Consider the following 13,255-nt stretch of genomic DNA (forward strand, 5'->3'; position numbering starts at 1 on the left):
CGCAATAAGAAGTGCATACTGCAGCATCAGCCCATACCCATATACGAGGGGGAGCGCCCCCAGAACAAATTATCTTTTGGAGGGCAGGCCCCTGGTAGTGCAGGCTTCCCCTGCTAGGTGAGTGTCTAGGAACCCATTGGCATCGGTGTACCAGCTAGTGTTGTGCATTCAGTTTCAGTGAATTTTTTTTTTTTTTTGGAGATTCTTTCAGTGCACTTGCCCATTTCGTGATGGTCGATTTATGAACGCACCTGCCCACACGGTGCTGAGTGTTCCCTAGTCACCCAATCTTGCCCCAGCGACTTTCTTTTGTTTTCCCTCTGAAAAAAGCCCTCAAGGGGACATGTTTTGCCAATATGGAAGAGGCAAAACAGAAAAAAAAAAAAACGGCAGAAGCACTAAAAGGCATAACGAGTTGAAAACTGTTTTGAGCAGTGGAAAAAGCATCTCCTTAGCTGTATTGAATCAAACGGAGAGTACTTTGAAGGTGACTGAAGTTTAAATATGTAAGAATAAATACACAATTTTTTATAAATAAATTCCTGGTTTTTATACTATTCAAAATATGTGCAATTTTCTATGACCTTTTTAAAAAAGTTGTTTGTGACCCACTGAATTGTTTTTAGGGCCCACTCATGGGTCGAGACCTGTAATTCATAAAAGTGATGGCATAGATAAAATCCTGATGTTTTATGAGAAACATTTTGCAAGAGGATATGGCTGTTGAAATGCCTGGGTGATCTTTTCCTCCCAGTTGAACACCAGTTAAGAAGGGGAGCTAGTTTGCTTACAAGTAGTAAATATTCCACATTCTGCTTTGCGACAGTATTAGATTTGAAAAAATGATGTTAACTTTTACCCTAGTTGTTAAATAATACAGAATCCCAGCTATGTACAGCAACTGGCTAAGAATGTTCTTTTCAAAACTGTAGGGTGCTTTGAAAGTTAATTTCCGTGCTCCCTCCTGCTAGTTCCATTTTCTTGGATGAAAGCTCTACTGGGCAGCTCTGTCTTGCCTATAAATAAAAGATCTTGTCACAGTCAGTTGCTCTGAGCCAGGAGGGTATGACACTGGACTTCACAATAAGTTAAGCCCCTAAACCGAATACATTTAGGTGTGGTGGTGTATCTTTCTGTATAAACGTAGGCTGAGTTTGGGAACCAGGATTTCTGGAGAAGGCGCATAAAGACAACTAACCCTTACCATTCTCCTATGCTCAGGCTTGGCACTGTGCTAGACACTTAGGTGTGTTTTTAAGTTTGATTAGTATTTACCCCAAACTCTGATTCCCTGAACAGCGATGAGAATTTTGTCTCTACAGGAAGGCCAAATGGATGGAGCAAGGCCTGAGTCTGAGTTCCTTGGCTCCGAGTCTTCTGTGGCCGCCGATCGGTCACTGAAAACGCAACAGTGGTTACGCTGCCATTCTCTCAGATATGACAGGCTTGTGGTCCATGAGCAGGGTTTATGTTTGACACTCACTTAAGTTGCTAACTCTTTGGGTTAATGTCATAAGACTCTGGTTACAGTATTTTTTCCTTACTTGCAAGCTTTATAAACCTCAGCTTGCAACTCGGCACATCTATATTTATGTGGAAAAGTTTATGTGAAGGAAGTTTAAAAACAGTAATCACCACAGAGTGCATTTTGAAGTTTTCAATGCTCCAAGCTTACTCTTGCATTGCTGCTTGTCATGGTGAATACCTCAGTCTGGACACCACACCCCTGTTCTAAGTGCACAGCTGCTTAATGCAAATGGTTAACACACACTTGGAGCTACTCAGCAGATTGAAGGGCTAGGCCCATAACCAGCTACCTTGCTGATTAAAAGTTAACTGTTGTTGCCTATCCCAAGGAAGAACACATGTTTGAGTACAAAAAAAATCCAGGAGAAAATCATGTGACCTTCTCTTTTTTAGGTTAGTGTAACAAGAGCCTTGGCCATCCAGGCTTGGAGTAGTAAGTTGCTTATTTTAGGGTTTGCTTTTCTCCCCTTTGCATATATTTGTTTTAAATAAGGTCTGTCTCAGCTCTGAAATCCGGTTTTCCCAGGATGGCAGTACTCAGGACCAGGCTGCTCACTCTGCGCGTGCTCCAGGCCAGATTCTGCTCATCACTTGCTCTGGGGACTGAGCGCAGAGGGCTGGGTGGGGATTCCAGCTGCTGAGCAAAGTTGACTTTGATGTTCCCTTTCATCACTAGGCCAAGGAAATCTGGATTTGCTCCCTGTCTTTATCTATTGTTGAAAAGTGAAAAATTAACAAAACTAGATTTTTTAAAGCCACATTGTTCCAGATAAATGTTTAGGTTTGTTTATTTTTGGGTTTTGAGACAGGTTATCTCTCTGTCATGACTGCAATGGCACAATCATGGCTCACTGCAGACTCGACCTCCTGGGCTCAAGCAATCCTCCCACCTCAGCCTCTTGAGTAGCTGGGACTGTAGGCATAAGCCACCACATCTGAATAATTCTTTTTATTTTTTTATTTTTTTTGGTAGAGACAGAGTCTTGCCATGGTGCCCAGGCTGGTCTCAAACTGTCCTCAAGCGACCCTGCCTTGGCCTTCTGAAGTGTTGGGATTATAGGCATGAGTCACCGTGCCTGGTCAGATGTTTAGTTTTGATTCTGTTTGTTGGTTGTGATGATAACTTTGTGGAACATAATAGAAAGCAGAGTTCTCAACCCCGGCTACTCATCAGAGTACTTGAACTTTAAAAAAAATTCAATTAAACTTCCCAATTGAGTTGAATGTACATCCAGGGGTGAGAGCTATTGTATAAAGTATACTTTATATTTTAATGGTAACTGATGAAAAGAAACACCTATTAAATTTTACCTACTAGTGACCTACTATGAACGTGTATTTCTTTTTTAAGAAAAAAAAATCATTAAGGAAAGAAAAAAAAACTTACCTCTTGGTCAAATGCCCCTTAAACAACAAGAAGACCTCCTAACTGTGTTGGAGGTAGGGCTGTCATGGATATTCTTAAACATTCCACTTTCCTTGCATCTGCCCAGCTGGAAAAACATGATGTCTGGTGGGTTTGATGTTTTGTTTGATGTCAGAGCTCATGCAATCTCGCCGTTTTTAGTTACCTTTGACTTTCTCTCTTTCACTGTACCTGCCTGCCTGTCGAGCCATGCCTCGCCATTTAGGAAGTCACCGAGGATCTCGGCTCCTGAAGATGTGTGCTAATTGTTTCTCATGAGCCAAGGAAGGAGGCTATTTTCAGTCAGGTCGGTGCTTGGAATGCATACCCGCTGTCACTCCCATGCTGGCATTGTCGTCCACAGATCCCTGGCGATTGGAACCAAGGCCGGGTATAAGCTGTTTTCTCTGAGTTCCGTGGAGCAGCTGGACCAGGTCCACGGAAGCAGTAAGTGGGTACCTCGGCCCCGCCCCCGACTCGCATCTGTGCTGCTGCCGAGCTTTCTAGGGTTCCCTCCCTGAGCTGTCAAGTTACAGCCACCTCTTGCTGGAAAACCACGACGAAGCACTTTTCAAGATTTGGCAATAGCTAAAGTAACATTTTCTTTTTTATATTAAGAAATGCTTTGTTTGAAATCATGCTATTGATGCTTTTCCATAAACTTATATGCACAGTCATTAACTTTTATAACTGTCAAGCCAAAAAGTCACTAGTGGTTTATTTTTGCCATTATACTGGCACTACAGGATACTGCTAACATTAATGCAGTCATAAAAGCGTCTTCTTTGTCATGATAAGGTAGCACGGTCCTGTTTACAGAGCCCACTTCAGCGACCCTGAGGTCCTTCTCGTGAACACTGCAATTCAACTTAGATATGTGACTTTTGTATTTTCTCAGGGTAATAGTGTATGTCATCATATAGTGAATAATATTCAACCTTTGGGTTTCCTGGGAAGAAAAGTGGTTTGGTGAATAATATTTTGGGCTCCTATAAAGTTTTTTTTAAATATGTTTGTGAAATTTTTTTTTGATTTTTAACTTTAAAGATAAAGGGTACAATTTAGGGGTAGGTATTCAAATGTTCATTATACAGGTGCCCTTGCTGATTAATTTCTTTGTGAATTTTTTTCTCTGTATCTGTCCCATGTTGTTTCCTGTGGGACTTGCCCAGGCCCAAGAAAGGCAGACATATAGCACGAATGTTCTCAGAGAGACCCCAGGGCCTCCACCTGTGGCTGCTCAGGAGGCTTATTAACCTACTCTTCCTGAGTACAGCGTACTTTCCTGGTCGTAATACTGATGTCTAGATTGGTTTCAACAGGAAGGGGATTCCACAGAGGCCAGAGACCACAGAAGATGGGGGAGTACAGGTTTAGCTGTGTTACTGGCCCCGTAGTCACACCTGCCTCTCTAGCAGAAGAAGAATTCAGAAAAGAAGTTACTCCTTTGAAATCTCCTGTAGGGAAAGAGAGGGTAGATTGAGACCTTCCAAGTGTGGTTTGCAGAGCACACAGTGGAGCCCTGAAGGGGCGAATCCCACACGCAGACAGCACGAGAGGCAGCTTGAGAAACCCTGACTTGGCCTTCTAGTCACTAGAGCCTTCCTTCCTTTTTATTTTTTAAAAATTTGGGTCTTACTCTTTTTTGAGACAAGGCCTCGCTGCGCTGCCCAGGCTAGCCTGGGCCCTCTTGCCTCAGCCTCCCAAAGTACCGGGATCACGGGCGTGAGCCGCCACGCCCGGCTGGCTTTCCTTGCTGTGGACACCCGAAAAGGACGCTGAAGTGCCCCCTGGGGCGAGGGCCAGAGCTCCCCGGTGCTGTGGGCGGTGGGTGTGTCACACTTGGCGGGCACCGGCCAGCAGGACCTAGGGAGCGCCGGGAACTGGCCTGCGCCGGGCCTGCACCCCGCAGGCCGGGCCCAGTCCCTGCCGCCAGCCGTCCGGGTGACCTCGTGCCCTCCTCGCAGATGAGATCCCCGACGTCCACATCGTGGAGCGCCTGTTCTCCAGCAGCCTGGTGGTGGTGGTGAGCCATGCCAAGCCGCGGCAGATGAACGTGTACCACTTCAAGAAGGGCACGGAGATCTGTAACTACAGCTACTCCAGCAGCATCCTGTCCATCAAGCTGAACCGGCAAGTACGTGGGGGAAGGCCCTTGGGGTTTCCGGGCTTCTGCTGATGAAGGCCAGAGCAAGAAAGGTGGACAGCTCTAAAGATGCGCGTCTGTAAAGCCAGCATCAGATTCTAAAAGGGAGAGTCTTTGCGCCTGGGCCCGGTGTCCTGGGGGTGCTGTAGAGCGAGTGTGCTCTGTGTGTGTGTTTAGTGCTGTGTCTTTCCTGGTCTTCTGGCTCCTGCGTCCAGAACGCTGGCCACTGGCAGGCTAGGTGCGCCCTCTCCCCAGGTGCAGGCAGGCCCCGGCAGGGATGAGTCGAACTCTGGCCGAACTCGCGTGTGTTACTGCAGGACACCTTCAGTCAGGGGACGGAGGCTTTCCTTGCAGATGGTGTGAGGGTCTCCGGGTCAGTAACATCACCCTCCTCCTGCCACCTCCTCGGGTGTCCTGGGGACCGGCCATCCAGTCCCAGGCCCCTTTCTTTTTCCTCCAGCTAACCCTTGAAGATTTCTTCTTGTAGTGTTTTCCTTGTTGAAGGAGTGGTTATTCCTTTCTCAAATAGACAGTGTATTCTCTTTAAAAATATAGATTCCTGTCCAATAAGTATTGGAGGGATTAATAAATTTCCCTTTGAATTACTAGATTTTAGATCCTGTGAGAGCAGGGTCTGTGTCAGTTTTGATCACAGTTGCAAGACCTGGTGGGAAAGAGCCCTCGGTAGAAAAGTACTCATAGATATCTGTTTCCTGACTAATAAGAAAATAAACAAAGGGGCTCTTTGTGTGACCACACAGATCCATCTGTTCAATTAAAGATTCCCAGGAGATGGAGTTGTTGCATTCACTGGGGTTGTTGCATCCTTTGGTGTTTGTATTTTAAACTATTAAGGGCTAATTGATTATTTTAACAGATGAGATAAATAAAGTGAGTTCTTCAGTTTATGGGCAGGAAGAGATTGTTCCTTTGAGCTGATCACCTATTCTGACTGAGAGTCTACTTATGTTCTTATAGAGTAGTGTAGTCGAAATAGCCAGAGAGATTTAGTTATAGAATGTGATAGTCATATATTGCACTGATAATAGAACTTTAACAATAGTTCTGTCATAAATTCAGGTTGTTTAAAAGATTTAGCCCAACCATAAAAACATGACAGTAAGATTCTTAACACATAGTGTAATGTAAGGGGTTAGTTGTTAATTGAAATTTTAATCCTAATGGATTTAAATTTTTTTCAATGAAATTAAGATTTAAGTGCAAATATCTAAAAATAACACATATGAAAGAGTTAACTTTAAATATTATCACATATGTTAATCAACATCATAATCCTGCATGAAGTGAAAAAAGCATCTTTTCACTAAAATTTACAAGTCTGCATGTTAAAAAAAAAAAAAAAAGAAGTAGCCAGAGAAAGAGGGGATGGGATGTTTTAGCGGGAGAACAGGAGTAAGGAAGAAAAGAAACTCACGTTCTTGGCAGTGGAAGACGAGGGAGCCGGAGTTTCTACTTGAAGCCTTTTAAGCAAAGCTCCCGAGTCCAGTTTCTTTGAAACCTGTTGGTAGCATATTAAATCTCATTGCAAACCTTTTTCTCTTTGTGTTTATTCATAAGAAGTATACGAAAGCTAGATTGGGCACCAGATTATCATTTTAGATTTACTTAGATGAATGTGCTCTAGAGATCAGCACCCTCGAGTAGTATCTGTTGTATTTACTTGTATAACTTTTCTCTTTCCATCTGGTATTTTCACTGGCAAATGGGAACGGAAGGCTTGTCCACGTGTCGGAGTCTGCTAACCTTTGGGCACTCAGTGTAGCACTCATTAACTGTGAGGCTCTGTCCCCCACCGAAGAGCGGACGCACCTAGACCTCTCAGCATCCTGGCAAAAGCTCATCAGAACTCAGATCCAATGGTTCTCCCTTCCTGGAGCATGTTTTTCTCCTAGGAAAATAATTTGACACAGGTCTGGAAAGTGCTCAGGGTTTGCTTGTCTTAAAATTGTTTGCTGCAGCCTCCCCTTGCCAGGCAGGGGTTCTGTGGTGCCTGGAGCTGCTCACATCGGATAAATGAGAAAAGGAATAATGTCCTGCCTTTCAGTGGTCAGTCCACTACTTCATCAGGTCTTCGGACAGTGCCGTTCCTTTGTAAAAAAAAAAAACAACAAACACACACACACATACACACAACCAGGATACTGACATGGTGGCTCATGCCTGTAATCCCAGCACTTTGGGAGGCCAAGGTAGGAGGCTCACTATGAGCCCGGGAGTTCAAGACCAGCCCAGGTAATACACCAAGACCACAACTAAAAAAAAAAAAATAGTCAGGCATGGTGGCTGTAGCCCCAGCTATTCAAGAGGCTGAGAGGTTGGAGGGTTGCTTGAGCCCAGGAGTTTGAGGCTGCAGTGAGCCATGATCATACCTCTGCACTCTATCCTGGGTAACAGAATGAGCCCTTGACGCAAATAAATACATAAATATTAAGAAAGAAAGAGAGAGAGAGAAGGAAAGAAAGAAAAAAAAGGAGGAAAGAAAAGCTGTGTATGGTGACCCACACCTATAATCTCAGCACTTTGGGAGGCTGAAGCAGGAGGATCACTTGAGGCCAGGAGTTCATGACCAGCCTGGGGAACAAAGTGAGATCCCCATCTTTACAAACAGTAGAAAAATTAGGCAAGTGTGGTGGCACGCGTGTGTAGTCCCAGATCACTTGAGCCCAGGAGTTTGAGGCTGCGGTGAGCTGTGATTGTGCCACTGCGCTCCGGCCTGGGCAATAGAGTAAAACTCTGTCTCAAAAAATAATTTAATTTAATTTTAAAAACAGGACAAATTTAAAGATTTGTATAAGGAGTTATAAGGATACAAAAATCCCTATTTTCCAATTATATGGAAAGGAAGAATACTTAGGATTTGTCATATGTTTCATTTTAGTTAATGTTATTTCCCTTGTATTTAATTGAGAAAATGTATTTTATGGAATAAAGACAGTAAGCCATATGTATTTAGCTTTGCCAGCTTTTACAGTTCTTTTACAGTTCTTTGACCATCTGCTCCGAGGGCCCCTTGTTATCCAGATAGAGGTTGGTTGGGTTGAAGCCTCTGAGGCCAAATCTATGGTGCCCAAGGGCAGATGCTGCAGATACTGTTTAACTGATAAAAGCGGCTGTTACGTACAAAACATAGACAAGTAGATGAAAGTTAAATGCTAGATAGTGAGCTGGAGGGAGGACAAGATCATGGTCTGCGGAGGCCAAAAACCACTCGTCCAAGTACACCTGCTAGCATCGTGTCCATCCCAGAAGCGTGTGCTCGTGTGAACAGAGACAGGGTCTTCCTCCTTCCTGCCCAGTGTTTTCTATCTGTTTCCTCCCCTTTCTAGTCCTATCTGCAGCAGCAAGGGGGTGGCCTGAAACTCAGCTGAGTGGGTCACAGAGCAGATGGTGGGGAAAGATGCAGGTCAGGGCAGACGAGACAGCTGCCCTGCGCGGACATATGCTTCTGCGAGGACATATGTCGAGGCTCTGCCCTCCTGGGGCCCGGAGGCGGGGTGGGAAGCGGCCAGGAGGACACCAGACATCGCAGAACATAAGCAGGCCAGGACAGAGCCCCAACCGTAGTGTGTGCTGGCAAGGCCAGAGCCAATCAGACATATGGGAGATCACTTCATGGAGACACGTGCCATCGACTTGGAGACGCTGCTAGAATGTTTTACCTCTCAGTACCCGTCTCAGACCCGTGATAGAGCCTCAGCTAAAACTGAGGAAGGGGTTTAAGTATCCCTTTTCAGCCGATGGTCTCCATCCTTCTGAAGTGTGAGGAGTCTTACTGGCAAGACAGCAGGGCTTTCCTAGGAGGCCTGCCTCTGTCTCGTGGTCTTTGTAGGTACCTTTGCTTCCAGTGGATGCTCCTGGGAATCAAAGGAGCTGGCCTGAGAGCTGCGATTCGCCAACCTCAGTATGTGTCCTAATCGCCTGGGTCTTGGTCCAAAGACCCCCAGACTAGAGTCTCCAGAGAGCCTGGGACTTGCTGTGGGGTGGTTCTTCTGATGCTCATCCGGGTCTGGGAGGCATGCGGGTTGGGGGAGCCGCTGCCCAGCGCATGGAAAGTGCTCCTGGACCCCAAACGCCCTCCTGACACTCCTCCCCAGAGCCTGACATCTGCACTTTCATTGGGTCACACCTTCCCTTCCTTGACACCCAGCACGTTAACCTTGTAAACTGTTTCCACTTAGCGAAGAGCAAGCCACTGGGGAGAGGCCCCGAGCCTGACATGCTTCTGTCTGAAGAGGACGGGAAGAGTCTGGCAGCACTGGGAGGGCGAGCCCCAGAGAGAGGAGCCTGGGCACCGCAGGGGGATGCAGGGCACAGGGCTGGGGCGTCCACGTGGGGCATGAAGGCTACTCCAGGTCGCCTGACCCGGGCTGCAGAGTGGCCCAGAAGCGGTCTGGAGGAGAGTCCGAGTGGAAAGAAGTTTAAGCTGATAATTATTTGGAAGGGGTGAAACCTAAGATTTGGCAATGCAGAGAAAGCAAAGAAACTTGCGTTTGTGCAAGAGGGAGGTGTGTGTCACAAACACTGAAAGGCAGCCTATCAGATGGGAACAGGAAGCCAAAGGTGTCCCCAGAATGGTCTCACGTGGCACAGGGAGTCTGCTCAGGAAGTATTCAGGAGCCCTGTTCCAAGGAGAGAGGGAATTCCCCCAAAAAGAGAAGAAAAATCTCCATCTCTAAGGACAATTTCTGAAGACCTTGCATTTCACACTTCTGTTCAGTTGCACTCTGTGTGTGAGTGTGTGTGTGTGTGTGTGTGTGTGTGTGTACGCGCGCATGCGTTCATAGACACCAGCCTCAGAACGCACCATCAGAATCCTGCCCCTCTAGGTGCAGAGTCAAGTTAGGACTCACAGGAAAGATGACGATGACGCTCGGCCAACACCTTCCCGGGACTCGTGCGTGGCTGATGGGTCTGTGTGCTTTCAGAGGCTGCTGGTCTGCCTGGAGGAGTCTATCTACATCCACAACATCAAGGACATGAAGCTGCTGAAGACCCTCCCGGACGTTCCTGCGAACCCCACAGGTGAGTGCCCGACACGCGACTGATGCCCTCGGTCCCCATGCAGGCTTCCTTCCCGAGCCACATTTCCACCCAAACTGGAAACACGAAAGCAGGGTTTTTCCTTGTGTGTCTTTGTGGCGTTGACCTTGAAGCTTTGCTGTAATGGTAGCCGATTCCAGTTGTGTCAGACTGTGCGTCCTGAGGAGGCCATGTGTCTCTATCGCAGACCCGGAGGTTCACTCTTCACCTGAGACCCTGTCAGCAAATGTGTCCAGATGTTTAAAGCAGACATGCAGGCAATGTCATGCATCTGATGTTGAAAGGCATTTGCCCCTCGTTCTTTTATGTGGGTGTTCAGTATTGAGTGGGTGTGATAATTGGAAGCAGGTTTCAGCTTGGTGTGTGTTGTTTATAAAGGGAATAGCTTTTATTGCAAGAAAAGTGGAAAACAATGGGACTGCCTTTCTGTATCTCAGATAAACATTATAAAAGCATCCAGGGATAGATTGAGCTTTTCCTTATGAAAGTTCAGGGGCAAATTGACCAGAATATGTCACTGTAGATCTTTGATGTTCTTTGGAGAGATAACCCAAGGCCTCTCCAAATCCTCAAATTCATGGTTAGCACCCTGACTTCTCCTGAGCACCTTTTCTACCTGAGTAGACGGAGATGGTCATTTTCAGCCCCCAGTTGCCTCAGGGCACAAGCACTGAGGTCACTGTGGCCCAGTGCATGAGGGCATGGGCCGGCCAGGACAAGTCTGCTCTGTCCATGCAGCACTCACAAGGCTTGCTCACTGGACCCCTCCGACCCACAGGGCAGCCACACACAGATCCAAGCTGCACTTCAGTGACTGGCCAGCTCCTCAGAGGACTCTGAACTGTCAAAACATGATGTACAATGCTCAGAGGCCAAGGGGCTTCTCATGTGTTTTCATTATCCAGTCGATTTTCTGAGCAGAGATAAGATGGCAGCTCTGGCTCCTGATTTCAGAAACCCTTCCCCGGAGCACAGGGAAAACAGAACCGCTTGCCATGTGGCTTCAGCACACACATTCTATCTGCATTCTGGTTCCGTGAACTACAGATAGGTGAGATCCGCAGAGTTCTGCCGTTGCCTCTCACTCGCTGTCTCATGCAGCTGTAACTTTCCTTCCGTCAGCCTGTGTTTGTGCCATTCCCGTTCCTGTTGTGTCAGAGATCGCAGGCTGCTTCCTTTAAAGGGTTTGACCAGACGGGAGCTCAACGTTAATTTCCTGCTAGCACAGCAGTCTGTACTGAGCCGGCGAGGGTGGAAATCTCCATGAAAATCCTGCCAGCTGTAGAACTGCATCCTACACCACACAGCAGCGTGGCCGTGAAGCAAAGTCATGGCTGATTCCTCAGCAAGTCCTCTTTCTGAAAGTGGCAATGCAGGCGGTGTAAATGCCTCCCTTCTGTGGTAGCTTGGAGCATTTGCCATAGAGTGGAAATCCCTTTCCTTTCTGTTTTTGGAAAGACGCTAAGCAACTCAGAGGGAACCGCATGTTACAAATCACTGTTAACGCGCCTGAAGTGTGACATGTAATGCTGTAAATGCTAGGGGAGAGTGGTTAGATGGGGGGTCCCCAGCCCCACCAGTCCACGGCCTGTTGGGAACCGGGCCCACAGCAGCAGGTAGGCGGCCAGTGAGCAAGGGAAGCCTCAACGCATTCCCTCCTGGGCTCCGCCTCCTGCCAGCTCAGCAGCGGCAGGAGATTCTCATGGGAGCACAAGCCCTCTTGTGAACTGCACATGTGAGGGATCTAGTTTGCACCCCTCTTACAAGAATCTAATGCCTGACCACCCGAGGTGGAGCTGAGGTGCTATGCCAGCACTGGGGAGTGGCTGCACATACAGGTTAGCCTCAGCAGTGCAGTTTGCACAGAGATCGTCATAAATCAGTTGCTGGCAGACTCGTAGCAAAACCCTACCAGTGAGTGGCGAGTGAGTTGACGTACTTCAATTGTACGGCTGCATCTGGTGGCAGGCTTTAAGTCAGAATCCGACACTTACTTTAGTCCGTGCATGGCCCACTCATTATGTTATTTACCACTTCTGTCCGCGCCTCTTTTTTCAAAATGGTGAGTCATAATTATTTCATTATATGTTGCAATGTAATGATGTTAGAAATAAAGTTCGCAATAAGTGTTATGTGCCTGAATCATCCCCAAACCATTCTCCCTTCCGCTAGCCCCCTTACCCCGTGGAAAAATTGTCTTCCGTGAAACTGGTCCCTGATGCCAAAAAGGTTGGGGACCACTGGTTTAGATCACAAGACTGCCTTCTAACTCCAACTGATGATGCCATTGGATTTTTAATTGATAGCAGGCACTTCTTTTCCAGCTGTAGAAGAATTACAGCCAAAAAGTTTCATGAAATTATAGCTGACAGTGGTTTATGAAAATACGTGTCAACTCTAAAGCAAGTCCAAAAGCCATGTCAAAACCTCATTGCTTCTAGAAAGCCAGAAGAAAATATATACAAGTGTTGAGAGTCGTGAAAAGCCTCTGGGTTTTAGAATAGAGGGTGTATTTTTTTTTCTCTTTCTTTATCTTTCCTAGGCTTTGCAGATTTTCAACACCATCAATTTTATATTATAAAATAGTATTTTTTAAAGCCCGCTTCCTTCTTTGAAAAGACTTTGTGTGACAGAAACAAAAGATTGGTAGAATCACAATAGCCAGGCTGAAAAAAGTCCTCCTGCTTGCCTGAGGGGCTTCACAAGATGGAAGGACCTATTCATACAGCCAGGTGGACTCTTCTGAGATTTGGACCCTAGGGAATGGGAGGAAGTCACGGCCAGCACTTCCGGGGACCTTCATGAAGTCTGCAAGGGCGAGTGTGCCGGACTCACCGGCTGAGACCCGGTGGATGGGTAGAGGGGTGAGCCCAGAGGCAGAGCTGTCAGGCTGATGGCCTGTGTCGAAGTGTGCCTGCCCTGGCCATTATCCTCTGCGCCTTTCTTGTTAGGGTTAGGGTTAGGTCATACACCATACAGTTCGCCCGTTTAAAGTGCAGGCATAGCTTTTATTGTGTTCACTGGCTTGTGTAACCTTCACGACAATTAGTGTTAGAGCATTTCCACTACTCCACAAAGAAGCCATGTACCTCTTACCCTCACTCCGCCCCTCCCCC

General features: G+C 46.8%; 1 protein-coding gene across 1 annotated transcript in view; it reads left to right on the plus strand.

Annotated features, from left to right (window-relative positions):
* The first annotated feature begins 3,299 nt into the window (after positions 1-3,299).
* The window catches only part of WIPI1 (WD repeat domain, phosphoinositide interacting 1), a 23,533-nt gene continuing 13,577 nt past the window's right edge, over positions 3,300-13,255 (plus strand). Inside the window, exons 1-3 of the mRNA XM_008049240.1 lie at positions 3,300-3,379; positions 4,900-5,069; positions 10,025-10,121. Coding sequence (XP_008047431.1) covers positions 4,983-5,069; positions 10,025-10,121 — 184 coding nt within the window. The 5' untranslated portion in view covers positions 3,300-3,379; positions 4,900-4,982. The remainder of the gene's footprint in view (positions 3,380-4,899; positions 5,070-10,024; positions 10,122-13,255) is intronic.

The sequence above is a fragment of the Carlito syrichta genome, unplaced genomic scaffold, assembly GCF_000164805.1.
Source record: "Carlito syrichta isolate Samal-C Ts95f unplaced genomic scaffold, Tarsius_syrichta-2.0.1 Scaffold130827, whole genome shotgun sequence".
In the NCBI taxonomy this organism is placed as follows: domain Eukaryota; kingdom Metazoa; phylum Chordata; class Mammalia; order Primates; family Tarsiidae; genus Carlito; species Carlito syrichta.